General features: G+C 36.4%; 1 protein-coding gene across 5 annotated transcripts in view; it reads right to left on the bottom strand.

The window, feature by feature from the left end:
• The window catches only part of LOC110462515 (choline-phosphate cytidylyltransferase B-like), a 45,633-nt gene that overhangs the window by 3,252 nt on the left and 23,562 nt on the right, over nt 1-18,819 (bottom strand). For 4 of the 5 annotated variants that reach the window (XM_021516493.1, XM_021516490.1, XM_021516492.1 and 1 more), the window contains 5 exons: nt 7,547-7,658; nt 6,534-6,650; nt 4,762-4,913; nt 4,292-4,374; nt 3,226-3,364 (listed from right to left, as the gene is read on the bottom strand). In XM_021516493.1, coding sequence (XP_021372168.1) covers nt 3,226-3,364; nt 4,292-4,374; nt 4,762-4,913; nt 6,534-6,650; nt 7,547-7,658 — 603 coding nt within the window. Of the gene's footprint in view, nt 1-3,225; nt 3,365-4,291; nt 4,375-4,761; nt 4,914-6,533; nt 6,651-7,546; nt 7,659-10,639; nt 10,763-18,819 lie in introns of those variants that run through there. The other variant, XM_021516494.1, reaches the window with a different exon arrangement.

Here is an 18,819-nt window from a genome sequence, read left to right as displayed (position 1 = left end):
ATTCAGTACATAAACTAAACCACATGGGGTCCCAGGGACAGGTATCATATAAACCAGGTTACATGGTGACGAGATTCAGTACAAAAACTAAACCACATGGGGTCCCCGGGACAGGTATCATGTAAACCAGGTTACATGGTGACGAGCTTCAGTACATAAACTAAACCACATGGGGTCCCCGGGACAGGTATAATATAAACCAGGTTACATGGTGACGAGATTCAGTACAAAAACTAAACCACATGGGGTCCCCGGGACAGGTATCATGTAAACCAGGTTACATGGTGACGAGCTTCAGTACATAAACTAAACCACATGGGGTCCCGGGGATAGGTATCATATAAACCAGGTTCCATGTGGACAAGGATTCACTACACAAAGCGGTCACATGTGGATGAGGATTGACTATTGAAATCAGGCCACATGTGGATGAAGATTGACCATATGAATTAGGTCACATGTGGATATGGATTGACCAAATCAGGTCACATGTGGATGAGGATTGACTATTGAAATCAGGCCACATGTGGACGAAGATTGACCATATGAATTAGGTCACATGTGGATGTGGATTTACTATTGAAATCAGGTCAAATGTGGAGCAGGATTGACCAAATAAATAGGTCACATGTGGATGTGGATCGACCATATAAATCAGGTCGGATGTGGATTGACCATATAAATCAGGGCACATTTGGAAGTGGAATAACCATATAAACAGGTCACGAATGGATGAGGATTGACTATTGAAATCAGGCCACATGTGGACGAAGATTGACCATATGAATTAGGTCACATGTGGATGTGGATTTACTATTGAAATCAGGTCAAATGTGGAGCAGGATTGACCAAATAAATAGGTCACATGTGGATGTGGATCGACCATATAAATCAGGTCGGATGTGGATTGCCCATATAAATCAGGTCACATTTGGAAGTGGAATAACCATATAAACAGGTCACGAATGGATGAGGATTGACTATTGAAATCAGGCCACATGCGGACGAAGATTGACCATATGAATTAGGTCACATGTGGATGTGGATTTACTATTGAAATCAGGTCAAATGTGGAGCAGGATTGACCAAATAAATAGGTCACATGTGGATGTGGATCGACCATATAAATCAGGTCGGATGTGGATTGACCATATAAATCAGGGCACATTTGGAAGTGGAATAACCATATAAACAGGTCACGAATGGATGAGGATTGACTATTGAAATCAGGCCACATGCGGACGAAGATTGACCATATGAATTAGGTCACATGTGGATATGGATTGACCAAATCAGGTCACATGTGGATGAGGATTGACTATTGAAATCAGGCCACATGCGGACGAAGATTGACCATATGAATTAGGTCACATGTGGATATGGATTGACCAAATCAGGTTACATGTGGATGAGGATTGACTATTGAAATCAGGTCACATGTGGACGAAGATTGACCATATGAATTAGGTCACATGTGGATATGGATTGACCAAATCAGGTCACATGTGGATGAGGATTGACTATTGAAATCAGGCCACATGTGGATGAAGATTGACCATATGAATTAGGTCACATGTGGATGTGGATTTACTATTGAAATCAGGTCAAATGTGGAGCAGGATTGACCAAATAAATAGGTCACATGTGGATGTGGATCGACCATATAAATCAGGTCGGATGTGGATTGCCCATATAAATCAGGTCACATTTGGAAGTGGAATAACCATATAAACAGGTCACGAATGGATGAGGATTGACTATTGAAATCAGGCCACATGCGGACGAAGATTGACCATATGAATTAGGTCACATGTGGATGTGGATTTACTATTGAAATCAGGTCAAATGTGGAGCAGGATTGACCAAATAAATAGGTCACATGTGGATGTGGATCGACCATATAAATCAGGTCGGATGTGGATTGACCATATAAATCAGGTCACATTTGGAAGTGGAATCCTTTGTCCTTTGTGTCCTTTATTTTGTCTATCAGCTCGCGACTTTTGCCCTTCACCTTGTTCAGCCTCTCATCAAACTGGATCTTCTTCTCCTGTAACATATTAACCAGGTTACAGGGTGACGAGATTCAGTACATAAACTAAACCACATGGGGTCCCGGGGATAGGTATCATATAAACCAGGTTACATGTGGACAAGGATTGACTACACAAAGCGGTCACATGTGGATGAGGATTGACTATTGAAATCAGGCCACATGCGGACGAAGATTGACCATATGAATTAGGTCACATGTGGATATGGATTGACCAAATCAGGTCACATGTGGATGAGGATTGACTATTGAAATCAGGCCACATGTGGATGAAGATTGACCATATGAATTAGGTCACATGTGGATATGGATTGACCAAATCAGGTCACATGTGGATGTGGATTGACCAAATAAATAGGTCACACGTGGATGTGGATCGACCATATAAATCAGGTCGGATGTGGATTGACCATATAAATCAGGTCACATTTGGAAGTGGAATAACCATATAAACAGGTCACGAATGGATGAGGATTGACTATTGAAATCAGGCCACATGTGGACGAAGATTGACCATATGAATTAGGTCACATGTGGATGTGGATTGACCAAATCAGGTCACATGTGGATGTGGATTGACTATTGAAATCAGGTCAAATGTGGACGAGGATTGACCAAATAAACAGGTCACATGTGGATGTGAATCGACCATGTAAATTAGGTCACATGTGGATGTGGATTGACCATATAAATCAGTTCACATGTGGATGTGGATTGACCATATAAATCAGGTCACATTTGGATGTGGAATAACCATATAAACAGGTCACATGTTGATGAAGATTAATTATATAATGAAGCTGTCACATGCTGTAGCGAGGTATTGTAGTGTCATCTATAATTCCTCACAAGTTAATCAAAAATAAACAACAAAATCTTTATTTTTTGTCCTCTCATCATTGTATATCAAACAATAACCAGAACTACATACAGAGTTATATGTTCTGATAGGATGTATTGGACCAACATCAAAAGCAGCCTGTATCATTAGCAAACCATTCGTCATAGAAAATGACGCCATTAATAGCCTCCTACAATAGTGTTTAGGTGGTGATAACTGTCAGTTCCCAGTAATGGCATGAGAAAAACATCCCTAGGGACAGGCTATCACCCAGACAAACAAGACTGTAGTGAGGACATAGACCAATGAAGAGGATCAAGTATAACATTACCTTCATATAGCTGACGTTGAGTTCTTTAGCGCTGTAGCCACGTGTCAGATTTCTCCGTACATACATGTCATAGTCTTTAATTATCCGGGCAATGATGTCTGTCGTTGATATTCCTTCTGTTCTCTGTGTCGCCAGAAACCTAGAAAACATAGCATGTGTTGCTGCAGTAATTAACTCATTCACCCTTGAAGTTTCATAATAAACTTTTCCAACCGTTGAATTGGAAGGGTTTAAATGTGACTTCAGGGGTGAATGAGTTAAACTAGGAAAAGAAATGTCTGTCTTTAAAATATTGAAATTGAAATACTGAATTACCTCCCCTTGAATGCAGGGTAAATGTTCATGGTATTGTTAAATATTGTTTAAAAAACGACACAAATCTTATTTTAAGGATACCACTGTGGAGTTTAAAATTATAAAACTCATCCAAATCGTGGGTTTACACCCTTAGAGTAAAATTGGGTGCTGAGGATTTTATTTCATATATAATCTTCAAGTGTTGAAATCCTCCATACAAACAGAGGAGGAGTTTTTCTTTTCATATCTTGGTTTAAAGGATTCAGAATCAACTGAACAGTAACACATTTCTTTGTTTGCCAGTCGCCCTGTTATTATATCCCAGCCTGTTCAGAGGATACCATTAATCAGGATATTTTGGTGGTATGTACTATATTTTGGAATGTTTGTAAATGACAGGGTCGTTTGAATTAGGAGAATCATATTTTTGTGCTTTTTGTGCTCTGCCTAACCAGATTCTGTTTACAATGCTGCAACATTGAGAATCAATTTTCTAAGTTTCAAAACTGGAACATCGTAATTGATATTTTTAATCCATGCCATAAAGAGCTATATCATGGTCGTGTAATAGGGAAACAGTGATTCAGGAATATTGGCGTGTTAAATTTGTATCACCTTAATTAATACAACAGCCAAAACACCAAAACATCAGCACATCCAAAATAGCCTGATTTACAGTAGATAAACGATCGAAGAAATGAAAATCTTCCTCTATTACATACACACGTACGAAAGATTATCACCTCACCAAAATGTTTGTAATACTTACATGTCTTTGTCTTTTAGATGTTTGTATATATCATCCGAGTCATTGGAAGAGTATGGTAAATCGTCATGGGCAACAAAGTCAATCTACAATGTCCAATGGTTTCAGTATGAAGAACAAATTACTCGTCAGAAATTGTTATTATAAAATATTTGGCGATAGCAGAAACAACAATCAGTGCGTAAAAGGTACACATGTTACAGGAATCCATACAGAAAAGTTAAAATTGACGCTATCAAGTGATATACCTCGGGAAACGTACAAAACGGATATTTCGGTAATTAAAGTAACTTTACAACTTTTACAGTGATTCGAAGTATTCAAGAACTGTTTCACCTTTTATTAAACTATTACTCTAATAAATACTAAGCTGAAAATGTGAATATTTCTTCCCAAACATTTTGTATTCGTTTGCTTCACTATTCTGATGTACACAGCGCCATATACAATGTAAGTAACACATATATATTTACTTTATGTTTCTCTAGGAACTCATCGCTGATGGACCACGGCACAGCCTTCACCACCTCGTCCACGTAGCGGCAGTGCCTCAGAGCCTCGTATCGCTCCGTCTCGTTCATTACTGTCCGGCCCTTTTTCTTGTGTGTGAGTTTATCACTACAGACTATAAAACAGAGGTAACCCTTTTTAAAATATAAATATTTAAAACTATCCTCTAACCTATGTTTCTACCTAAAAACAAGAGGCCCATTAGGCTGTAACACTCACATGAGTTTAATGCTAATGTAACAAGTTTGAAGTCAATTACTGATCTAGAGAAAAAGTTAAAAAAAAATCTACACCTATCAGAGGACAGAGTATCCATCCTCCATCAGAGGCTGGTATCCATCTCTGATTCTTGTTTCAATGCAAATAGTGAGAACACTTAGCCTGTACCTCAAACGGAAATTCAGAAAACTAATGACACATTTTGGAATCAATCACTACAGCTGTTCTTGAGGAAAAGCCCTAGTGTACTAGCCAAATCAGAGGCTAGAAGTCTCTTCTCAGGTTATTGAATCAGCACAAAAAGTACAAGCACTTGGTAAAAAACTCATAAAAATGCATTTGTACCAACTAGGCGTAAATCGGCAACCAGAGGTCAGGGCTGCTTTGTTGGATTTTTGGATTGGCTTGGAAAGTAACAGCACTTGGTCAGGACCACATAAAGGAACATTTGTACCTAGTGTAGAATCAAACATTTTAGTTGGTCTTGAGAAGTCAAAATTCTCAGCCATTCAGTGACTAGGGTGGCCATCTTGGATTTTTGGATCAGCATGAAAAGTGACAACACTTTGTCAAAACCTCTTAAGGAACATTTGTACCTAGTTTGGAGTATATCTCTTCAATGAGTCTTTAGAAAAAGACGAACATGTTAAATTGTCAATTGTTGTCATCGGAAAAAGGCAAATAGCAATAAATACAGTTACATGTTCAATACAGTGAGGAAAAAAGTAGTCAAATATTTGACATCATTCACAAAAATTATTTCATCAGACTCTTAATGCATCCTCTGATAAAAGCTCCTTTATATTGCTTACAAAATGTACTCCATGAAGAGTTCTTATCAAACAATGTGTCGTGGGAAACAACAGCAATCTTAACTATCTAATAGGGCCAATGTGATTGCTAGAAGTTCTTTTTAAGTTGCAAGATTCAAAGCCAGCAAAAATATTCAAAGAAAAAGCTACAAACAACTTTCACATGGACAGTTTTGGCTTTGTACTAACCGCGTGGCGCTTAGTCACTGAACGAAGGATTACCTTATTTATCATAAATATCTTCACCAAGAAATACAATACAAAAAGGTTTGGTTTGGTTTGTTTGTGTTTTACGTCCTATTAACAGCTATGGTTATTTTAGGACGTGCTAGGTTTTTGTTGGTGGAGGAAAGTTTGAGTTCCCGAACAAAAAATCACCGACCTACGGCCAGTACCTGGCGACTGCCCCACCCAGTGGTGGAGGGCTAGTGGTAGCAGAATGTCAGACACCTTATATTTTAATTAACCACTTGGCCACCGGACCTCTCAATTTTTTTTATATTTTTTTGATAATCACTCTTACTTCAGAGAAACAATGAAATAATACTTAATTACTTAGTTAATTAAGCCTTTTTGATATCAAAGTTGATGAAAACTTGCTGCTTTTAACACTGCATCAACTATAATACCACGGTGAAAATTATGTCTAAATGTATTACTAGTTACATTAGAAGTTATATTTTGCGTCACTACAAAGTTGTTACCTCCGACTATGAGATATGTATTGGGGAAAGCCATCTTAGCCTGCATCAGCTGTTTAGCATGCCCCGAGTGGAACATGTCGTATATCCCATCAGCATACACACGTACAGTTCTGGGAGCTGAAACATAACAGTGTTATTGTTAACAAGAAAGTCACTCATTACAAAACATTAATGTAGGGGTCTTCTTTCTCAATTTGCCAACATAAATTTTCTTACTTCTTTACATGAGACCCTTTACAAACAAAGAACAAAAGGCCAAAGTGCTTTTTTGCTTTTCTCATCCCCCCACTCTTTTTTTTAAGAAATTAAACCATTGCGACCTTCAGAGAAGGTCAAGGTTATCTATTTAACTAGTTTTATAGCTTTCATCCCCTTCTAACTACAGGACAAATGACCTTTGGTCCCACTGTTTTGTACATGAGGGCATTTTAAAAGTTTCATATTCCCGGCCCATAGACCTTGCAATTGTGTCAAGGTTATGTGTCAGAGCCTTTCACAACCAAAGACAAATATTGGTACTCTTGGGTGTATGATTCTGTAGAATTATTTTTTTGAAGTCCCACAAACTCATTGGTACTTTTTGCCAGCTGTGAAAATTATTCATCTTCAGTAGAGGGAGATATGTTTAGCTGGGAGTTAGGTGATGAAGGCAGGGGATAGTTAAGAGGAGAGCAGGTCGAGAGAGGCATATTTAAGAGGAGAGTGGGTTAATGGACCAGGGAGTATTTAAGAGGAGAGTGGGTTTAGGGGCCAGGGGGTATTTAAGAGGAGAGTGGGTTTAGGGACCAGGGGGTATTTAAGAAGAGAGTGGGTTTAGGGACCAGGGGGTATTAAAGAGGAGAGTGGGTTTAGAGACCAGGAGGTATTTAAGAGGAGAGTGGGTTTATTAGGGACCAGGGGGTATTTAAGAGGAGAGCGGGTTTAGGGACCAGGGGGTATTTAAGAGGAGAGTGGGATTAGGGACCAGGGGATATTAAGATGGGAGAGGAACAATTGAAATAAGGTATTCTCACCTGTCCCTGCCTTGGCCACCTCCAGTGAGATTTTTATACTGTAATCTGTGCGCTCATTCTCCAGGACTGCTGCTTCCATCTCTGAGAAGGGTGCTGGCCCTGGAGTGGTGACCTTCATAATAAGGATTAGAAATAAATATTAATTTGTTGATTAATATAACATAGAATGTCAAGACTGGTTACGACTTTATCAGATTTTTTAGTTAATCTTCGTGCATCATAACAGTATATTATATAGTATAATAGCCAAATCTTACAATAATCATTCTCAGCTTTTGCTAGCCTGCACTAACTAAAATAACAAAATATTGGCAACTCAGAAAAAAATCCATGTTGGCTCCGTGTTAATTTTGCTCTTTACATGTAATCACTAAATGTGATATATTGTGTACTTAAATTTGCTGTCATGATAAAGATGCCCTTGTTGCATAGTGCAAAAAAGGCAAAATATTAACTGCAGCAAAAAGTTCCCACTTTACAGTATATATAAATAAATTATAAAAAGAAAAATTTTCAACAACAAGTCTTTAGTACTTTCATCTCTTCTAGGAGATTCTTCAGACTGTTTATTTGAAGTATATGTTGTGACGTCATAAACTATTTGGACTTGACAATATAATAAATATATATTCTGTCTTTGCGTATTGCAGAGTTATCTGCTCTTGTACACAGGTATTGATTGTTACGTCATTTGTTTGTGAGAGGAACGTCATCAATTTTTGAGAAAACAACGTAATTTTCTCACACAAACCAATGACCTAACAATCAATACCTGTTCACAAGAGAAGATAACTCTGCAATACGCAAACACAGAATATACACTACTTGATTTTTTAGCTGTAATTCTTCTGACCTTGTTGACATTTTGTGAATGTCATAAAGGTAAAATTTATTATGGTACAACATTTTATCAAATAACATGTATTGCCTGGACATGTATGGTGCAGTTTTATACCGACATCTCACAAACTTCAGTCCCTTTATACTCTGAAGGAACATCTGTGACCAGTAACTCTTTCAAGACTGATCAGATATTTCTTTAAAATACTGAAATTCAAAACAGAAGCAGTGTACTCATAATTCTTTTGGAGGTGAGAAACAGAAAATATTTGCTTTAAGACATTTTGATGAAAAAGAAATGTTAAAAAAATTTGAACTGAAAGTCAAAACTGAAACGGGGTACTCATATTCTTTTGGATGTAAGAAACAGGAAATATCTGCCTTAACACATTCTGAAGAAAAAGAAATGTTAGAAATGTATTCCTAGACTTATGTAGCTAACAAAATTACAAAAAAATATATCTTCCCAGCTGTTAAAATTTGAAAAAGCTAACAGGAAAACATTCAAAAATAGCATCCATATTGATAAACAATAATATATACACAGGTGTTGACAGAGCTGCAATAATCTACAGGTGACATACCTGGTATGCATAACTGAATTAAACACACTAACATCCAATCATTATCAGGTATAGTACATGTATATCACGGGTATGTACAACTTCATTTCTCAACATTGACTACTCTCTTGTTCATCCTGAAACATGTTATGTATCACCTTTATGTACCATTTTATACCTAAAAACTGACAGTTCTCTTATATGAACTATATTTATTTAACAACAATAACGAAACAAGCTTTTGCAACTTATACTAATCACTCTTGTTGGCCAAGATGTCAGAGTGCGGGAGGTCTTACTGTGGAAGGAAACCGGAGTACCTGGAGAAAACCAATGTGGTCAGGCAGGTGACTCCATACCTTTTCACGTCTGATCAAGGAATCATACCCGGGCCGCCTTGGTGAAAGGCAAGTGCGCTATCCACTGCGCCGCCCGACCACCCATTCTCTTGTTCATCCTAAAATTAATACACGGTATGTTATATATATCACCTGTATGTATCATTTCATATCTAAACACTGACTGTTCTCTTGTTAATCCTAAAATTAATATGTTGTATGTCACCTGTATATCATGTTATACCTAAATATACAGCGTCCTAGCATGTAAATTATTTAAGATATACTGTATAAGTGAACATTTTTGGGGTGTAGAAATTTTCAAGTTTTTCACATAGAGTAAGTAAACACAAAAATATATCTGCACACAAACATAGATTCATGGCATTTATAGATTTTAAAACTATTGGCAACGCGGAAATTTCAACACGCAAAAAAAATAAACTTCTACAGTTAAGTATGTATTATTTTAGATTAAAGCACACAGTATCGTATACTAAAAATGTAGTGTATAACATAATTATATTATTTCATACCTCAAACCACAGCATCCTAAAATTAATATGTAGTATATTACCTATATCTATCATTTTATACTGAAACAAATATTTTATCACGTAGTGTGTATACATGAACCTTTACATACCTACATTTCTAACAAATTTTATTGTTTAGAAAACAAATGGATTGGACAACAGCTGGCAAGCCTATATAAGTCCTCTCCAAATGATCTTTCAATTATGACTGGTAAAATAATTCACAGTGCACTTGTTACTTGGTCTAGCCAGATTTCACTGATATTTACAGTAACATACAGGTGTAAACAGCTTGAAGTAAAGTTGGTTACTGTTGTCATGTTTCTGAGCCCAGTTATTCAAAGTGTTATTTGCTCCAAGTCGTTAATGCAAATTTTTAAAATGTGATTTTTGAAATCTAAGAATCTTAAAAGTTAAAATGGGTTTTTTTTGTGTTTGCCGACATTTGATGATCATTTTGAGTCCTAATACACACAAGTTTTGAATTTCACTTTTTTAAAAGTTTAAAATTTTACATTACTACAGAATAATACATACTTTTATTGTAATGCACATATTTCAGGGTAACTATCATTGGTGCACAACGTTTTATGACCAAAATTTAGCATTTTATTTTATTTCAGTGTCATTATGTAAATCTGACATATAACTACCTTAACTCATTCACCCCTGAAGACACATTTGAACTCTTCCAATTTAAGGGTTGGAGTACTTCATTATAAAATTTCAGGGGTGAATGAGTTGAAGTATTCATAATTCGGCCAAAGAAACAGATGTGTTTATACATATCACATTTCTGTACAGAACTATACTTACACTCACACCTGGCATAGTGTTATATTTTTGAATAATTAATTTCCTTTCCGAATGATTAAAATCCAGATTTGAAAATTTGAAATTGAAAATGTTGTTCCAGCAGCTGCCACATAACGTAGGTGTGTTACTGATGACAGGGTACAGGTATTTATAGGTAAACACAGGTACGTCTATACAGGTACACCGGGTAAAGTCCACGACCCAGTCAGTACAACAGTACAACAGTACAACCACCTATAGGTCAATCAATTAGGATGTCAATGGACACTAAATCAACGGCTTTTTACATTCTACATTGTTATTTTATTACATAAACTGATTTGTGCCATTAAAAATATCTCTACTAAATCAACAACTTTTTACATTCTACATTGTTATTTTATTACAAAAACAGATTTGTGCCATAAAAAATATTTCTACTAAATCAACGACTTTTTACATTCTAAATTGTTATTTTATTACCTAACATTATTTGTGCCATAAAAAATATTTCCACTTAATCTATATTATTATTACTTCATATAATAAATGTATTAAATGTAAAAAGCTCATCAATCATACCTGCCAAGTGACCCGATTTCATGGCAGTGCAGTGGGACAGGGATCCTTAATCATGATGATTAAGGATCCCTGTCCCACTGCACTGCCAATTATTTTTCTTTACACAGTAACCTTCCCTTAACTTCCATTTCAATATAACTGCCACACATTTGGGCTAGTACACCTCCGTTTACCAGTTAGCTCAAGCAGTCACAGCAGTAGTATAACAACCTGATATCTAGGGTTGTCTAGCCCTGGTGATTTGTTTTAACAACTGGATCTCTCTTGTTGATTTTATTTTGTTCACTTTATTTTTATTATTTTTCAAAAAATCCCACAGGGTTTTCTTTTCTTTTAAGAAATGATTTATCAAGGCTACAGTCAGGACAGAATTAATAGTTTCCAATAGCTAGCTACAGTTTTTGGCAGAGGTACAGCAACCCTTAAGTATAATTATACATAAAACCTGGAAAAACTAAACAACAATTATCTTGGTCTGAGGAGTATAACATAACTATATTGTAGAGAACCTAAAACCATCAATTATCCATACTCTATACACCAGGGGTTATGCTCACTTTCGCTCTCTGCACTCCTGGAATATGTCATAGCAAAATTGAAGGCACGCAGCTAGGTATTCAATGGGTTTCAGGTGAAAAAATATCTTACCAATCAAGAGGGTGGTACATGTACCTGTACTTTGAAGATTACTGAGAGTGATACACGACTTCAAAGCCTGTCAGTTTCACCGTTACATGACCAAGCGATTATTTTAATGTACACAAATTAGTCACGTCTCATCCACAAGGTGGCACCCACTGAGCCTTCAAATTTGTCATAACATACTCCTGGGATGTAGAGAGCAGATAAGGGTCAATTTTCAAGGTTTTAAGGAATATTATTTGACTATTTTTGAGGGTACCTAAATCTTTATATATTACCAGTACTGTATGCTGTATACTAGGGAGAAACTTTGAGCCGACTCCTAGTTGATTTTCATTAAACATTACAATTACTCAGCTATCTAAATCAAGCGGGTGCAAAATACAGTTTCTATCAATGTTATCCTCTGACAAAGTCCATAACAGTTATATGGACTCTAGAATAAAGATCTGTGTTAGAGATCAACAAGCTATACCAACATAAATATGTTTAAAGTACATTTTTTTTTATTATTAATATCTTTCTAATCGTAATGGTGTCATTGATAAGATATTTCAACTTCGCCTAGTTAATGTACTTTTATAACACACGTTTCTCATTGTTTGAAAAGCATTTTTGCAACTAGTTATCTGAGGTTTTCCAATTACCACAGATTACACATAGTAAGAGGGTATACCCCCTATGGAAGAAATATGGCATTAAAATTGATTTGTTACATAGAATATAGAAATAATTCAGCAAATTTGTTGGCTGAAAATATCAAAATTAGAGGCCTAAATTTAGGAGTATCCATCCAAAATTGGCAAGTACATACTTGTATGTTCAATAAGAAAATAAGGACAGATATGTTTCTATAATTAATGTTAATTGCTGGTACAGTTGTTTTATAAACATAAGGCGTACATGTGTTAATTCCCTGGCCTTTATTCAATTTATTTTCTACAACTGCATGACCCATTTCACCCTGTGACATTACATGTAAAAGTGAAGTGACATGATAGTGTCCTATATATAGCATGTACATGCAAAGGCCATTAAATATCAAAACTCTAAGCCTCATGGCTTTGTAAATGTAGAAATTATGTAAATAGGATAATTTTTGAATATACTTGATCTCTCACATTTAAACTGGAATAAATCAAAAGCGAGTGAAATCATTCATTTCAGAAAATTTGATAACACCCCATCCCTGGCACAGACCAAATATCTCAATTATAGTCAGAATTCTTCCTAAGAAGTTGTATGAAATTATCTAACACATTATGTCCCCAAGACCTCCAGAGTGGGTCAAGGTCATTCATTTGAACCTTTGCACCGGCAAGTTACAGGCCATGTACTATGACTTTGTACCTCATAGTTCTAATGAATTTGACCTGAGTAACCTTGAAAATGGGTCAAGGTAATTCATTTCCAAAATACATAGTCCTATGTTTCAGCAAGTTACATCCATATATCATGACTCTAAGACTAAGAGCTTTACTGAAGTTGATGCCAGACAACTACCTGTAATACCATTGTATCATCTCAACAACACTCTGCGTCTAGTGACCTTAATTAGCACAAGTCTTTCAAGAATGGCCCAAAAGTGGAATAAATAGCTGAACAAAGATTACTGAAAAAAACATTTAAATTTATCAGTCATTACATAGAGACCACATGATCAATATGTAGTCTTTTTATTGACAGCATGAAATAAATTATGTTTGTAATTGGAATTTACGCTTTATAAAGCATCCATACTTTAAATACAATTTTGATAGTAGGATACTGAAATAAACAAGAGGCCCAATGGGCCTGCATCGCTCACCTGGTATACATTTCACACTTGTAACCTTCAATAAACCTTAAATAAAGCTAAAGGCAAAATATCAGTATTTATGATTAAAAGTCATTCAAAAGAACCTGTTAAAAAGTTATATAAAGACTTTATTAAGACAATTGACTCCTTTGACCTTAAATATAATTCAAGGTCATTCATTTGAACAAACTTAGAAGCCCTTCATCTTAGCATGCTACTGGCCAAATATCAACATCCTGGGCCTTTTGGTTGTTAAGAAGTCGTTTAAAGATTTTGAACATACACGTATTTGATCCTGTGACCTTGAAAAAATGTCAAGGTCATTCGTTTGAACAAACTTGGTAGCCCTTCATCCAATCATGTTACAGTCCAAAAATCATCATCTTGCGACTTTTGGTTATTCAGAAGAAGTTGTTTAAAGATTTTGAACATATTTGATTCTTGTGACCTTGAAAATAAATCAAGGTCATTCAATTGAACAAACTTGGTAGCCCTTCAATTTCCTAGCATTCTACTGGCCAAATATCAACATCCTTGGCCTTTTGGTTATTCAGAAGAAGTTGTTTAAAGTAAAATATTGACCCCAGATGACGGACGACAGACGCTGCACCATTCGGGCCAGATGAGCTAAATATATACATGTAGTTAATTGTCATGGTAATGTTCATAAAAAAGACCCCAACATGATTAGGTACAGAGGAACCCACATGATTATCATGCACCTGTTTCAAATTTCACCTGAAAAATTAAAGTTGCATTAAATGGTTCACCAAGTGTTTACAGGACCATCCTTATAAACTGTTTGCTTGTAGTTTCCCTACTCACATTATACCCAGAGGGTAGATAGGTAGGTAAAAAATAATTCATTTCAGGAAATGTCATTTTCCTAATGTAAAATATTATTATACCTCTACTTATTTTACACTATACAAAAGTAACCACATAAACAAGCTATTTCCCCTCTAACTGCATGCCAGGGAAATAGTTCGTCTGGAGGGGTGCGATAGTTTTGAAACTATTTCCCTCGGAAAATGCGGGAAATTGTGTGACGTCGTGGGCAGGGCCTGACCGAATATTGACCAATCAGCGCAATCGAATAACATCGGCAATTTCCGGCCAGCTGAGCCGGTACTTTCTGGACCGACCTTCACCTCGCATTGTTGTTGACAGACGACAACAGAATTTTAGTTTTGTTAATAAAGTGTCCCAACTGTTGAAAATTGTTGTCTAATAATATTTAGAATATTGTAAGGGAGTGTGACCTGTATCAGCATAATAAAACACTTGAAGCATGGGTATTTCGGGATATAGCAAGTTTATGATCCCCCGAGGCCAGGACTATTTCCCTCGGCTTCGCCTCGGGAAATAGTCCTGGCCTCGGGGGATCATAAACTTGCTATATCCCGAAATACCCATACTTTAACTGTTAACTAACTTTCTGTGATTTTTAAGAAAAAAAATGATACATTATCCAAATTTCCCCCCAAAAGATATGAGTCAGTTGGGAAACCACAAACAATTTTTCAAGGATGGCCATGGGTATGGAAAGGGTGCTCATGGCTTCAAACTAAAAATGGTGGCTGGAAGTCTCACTGATAGCTATACACCAGGAAACAGGCTGTACCGCTCAAAAACACTAGATTCTGTCAGATATTTATTATCAGGAATCTGTCCCCTAATCAACTGGTCAAATTTTACAAATTTAATTCATTATATTAACTCATTCACCCCTGAAGACACATTTTAAACTCTTCCAATTCAATGGTTGGAATAGTTCATTATTAAATTTCAGGGGGGAATGAGTTAATGGAAATCAGGCAAAAAATCAAAACTATGATGTTTCCTGTACCTTCGAAGAATTAAAAAGGCCGTTATCTGAATCAATCGTTGACTTTAGGCCTTTAAGTAGGCCAGGAGGCCAGAATATTGCGACTTTCAACCTTTGTTATATTTTTTATCTTGTGTCCCTTTGGAAATCATCTGTTGATTATCATATAATGTTTCTGATTTATATCCAATGCTGCCAATATCGTTGTGTCAAACTTTCTAGTTTTAATTGACACTTTTAAGGATTGACTTTAAAAGTCAGATTTCCTTTAAATTCAATTAAGTTTACTCATATAACAATTCAAAAGGATAGATAAAAAAATAATCCCGGGTGACATTTTCTATATTAACTTTTCACACCCTGTCAGGGAATTTGATTGCCATGCAGGAGAAAGTTTCCTATAGGGCATTTTGTTTTTATCTCTTCCTATGTTAAACATTTCAGCTGTATAAATGGCATATGGAACGGAAAGATTTGACCTAACATACATCTTAAAACACTGTCACCATATGCAACAAATATGAAACTGTTTGTAAACAAAGATGGCTAGCCGAGGGAGATGATTCCATGACAATATCAATTCAGGAGGCAGCACATTACAAACTGGACAAGAAGAAGCTGTCATCAATAGCCCCCACTCAAGTCAAAATGACATGCCCAGTTATACTAAGTGGTATACTTAACAATTGTGAATGGTACAGAGTGCACTGAAGGTGAGTCAAGTATAATACATGTTTCATTTAACAGTAACCCATATATGGGCAAAACAATTCTTCGTGACCAGCTGCATGGACAGACTCTGTTTCTATATTCAACTTTAATGAGCTGGGAATAGTACAATAATAACAACCTTACTACATATTTACAGCTTATCACCGCGTACACATATCTGATCTCAAGGTTATCTTATTCATGATTCACTTACTCAGAGTGCAGGATTTCTGTATGATTTTTAGTATTTTTGGGTATGACTGTACAGTAAGTAGACCACATCTTAACTGAAGGATTCTAAAACAATAAGTAAAAGTTATTGATAATTTCAGTATCCCATCCCTAGTTTATCGCAAATCCCGACACAGGCAATTCAAAAAGATAAAAAGAAAGAATCATGATATAATACGATATATTATATAACATTGCAGCCCTAGTGTTGTTTGTTTGTTTGAGTGGTTTTACGTCCGCTTCACTACCAAGTTAATCAGTTATCTAGCAGACAAACCATTTGTTTGTGGTGGTTTTACGTCCGCTTCACTACCAAGTAGTTCAGTTATCTAGCAGATAAACCATTTGTTTGTGGTGGTTTTACGTCCGCTTCACTACCGAGTAAATCAGTTATCTAGCAGACAAACCATTTGTTTGTGGTGGTTTTACGTCCGCTTCACTACCAAGTTAATCAGTTATCTAGCAGACAAACCATTTGTTTGTGGTGGTTTTACGTCCGCTTCACTACCAAGTAAATCAGTTATCTAGCAGACAAACCATTTGTTTGTGGTGGTTTTACGTCCACTTCACTACCAAGTTAATCAGTTATCTAGCAGACAAACCATTTGTTTGTGGTGGTTTTACGTCCACTTCACTACCAAGTTAATCAGTTATCTAGCAGACAAACCATTTGTTTGTGGTGGTTTTACGTCCACTTCACTACCAAGTTAATCAGTTATCTAGCAGACAAACCATTTGTTTGTGGTGGTTTTACGTCCACTTCACTACCAAGTTAATCAGTTATCTAGCAGACAAACCATTTGTTTGTGGTGGTTTTACGTCCACTTCACTACCAAGTTAATCAGTTATCTAGCAGACAAACCATTTGTTTGTGGTGGTTTTACGTCCACTTCACTACCAAGTTAATCAGTTATCTAGCAGACAAACCATTTGTTTGTGGTGGTTTTACGTCCACTTCACTACCAAGTTAATCAGTTATCTAGCAGACAAACCATTTGTTTGTGGTGGTTTTACGTCCACTTCACTACCAAGTTAATCAGTTATCTAGCAGACAAACCATTTGTTTGTGGTGGTTTTACGTCCACTTCACTACCAAGTTAATCAGTTATCTAGCAGACAAACCATTTGTTTGTGGTGGTTTTACGTCCACTTCACTACCAAGTTAATCAGTTATCTAGCAGACAAACCATTTGTTTGTGGTGGTTTTACGTCCACTTCACTACCAAGTTAATCAGTTATCTAGCAGACAAACCATTTGTTTGTGGTGGTTTTACGTCCACTTCACTACCAAGTTAATCAGTTATCTAGCAGACAAACCATTTGTTTGTGGTGGTTTTACGTCCACTTCACTACCAAGTTAATCAGTTATCTAGCAGACAAACCATTTGTTTGTGGTGGTTTTACGTCCACTTCACTACCAAGTTAATCAGTTATCTAGCAGACAAACCATTTGTTTGTGGTGGTTTTACGTCCACTTCACTACCAAGTTAATCAGTTATCTAGCAGACAAACCATTTGTTTGTGGTGGTTTTACGTCCACTTCACTACCAAGTTAATCAGTTATCTAGCAGACAAACCATTTGTTTGTGGTGGTTTTACGTCCACTTCACTACCAAGTTAATCAGTTATCTAGCAGACAAACCATTTGTTTGTGGTGGTTTTACGTCCACTTCACTACCAAGTTAATCAGTTATCTAGCAGACAAACCATTTGTTTGTGGTGGTTTTACGTCCACTTCACTACCAAGTTAATCAGTTATCTAGCAGACAAACCATTTGTTTGTGGTGGTTTTACGTCCACTTCACTACCAAGTTAATCAGTTATCTAGCAGACAAACCATTTGTTTGTGGTGGTTTTACGTCCACTTCACTACCAAGTTAATCAGTTATCTAGCAGACAAACCATTTGTTTGTGGTGGTTTTACGTCCACTTCACTACCAAGTTAATCAGTTATCTAGCAGACAAACCATTTGTTTGTGGTGGTTTTACGTCCACTTCACTACCAAGTTAATCAGTTATCTAGCAGACAAACCATTTGTTTGTGGTGGTTTTACGTCCACTTCACTACCAAGTTAATCAGTTATCTAGCAGACAAACCATTTGTTTGTGGTGGTTTTACGTCCACTTCACTACCAAGTTAATCAGTTATCTAGCAGACAAACCATTTGTTTGTGGTGGTTTTACGTCCACTTCACTACCAAGTTAATCAGTTATCTAGCAGACAAACCATTTGTTTGTGGTGGTTTTACGTCCACTTCACTACCAAGTTAATCAGTTATCTAGCAGACAAACCATTTGTTTGTGGTGGTTTTACGTCCACTTCACTACCAAGTTAATCAGTTATCTAGCAGACAAACCATTTGTTTGTGGTGGTTTTACGTCCACTTCACTACCAAGTTAATCAGTTAT

This window comes from Mizuhopecten yessoensis, unplaced genomic scaffold, assembly GCF_002113885.1.
Source record: "Mizuhopecten yessoensis strain PY_sf001 unplaced genomic scaffold, ASM211388v2 scaffold10797, whole genome shotgun sequence".
NCBI lineage: Eukaryota > Metazoa > Mollusca > Bivalvia > Pectinida > Pectinidae > Mizuhopecten > Mizuhopecten yessoensis.
This window is presented reverse-complemented; position numbering and strand designations above follow the sequence as displayed.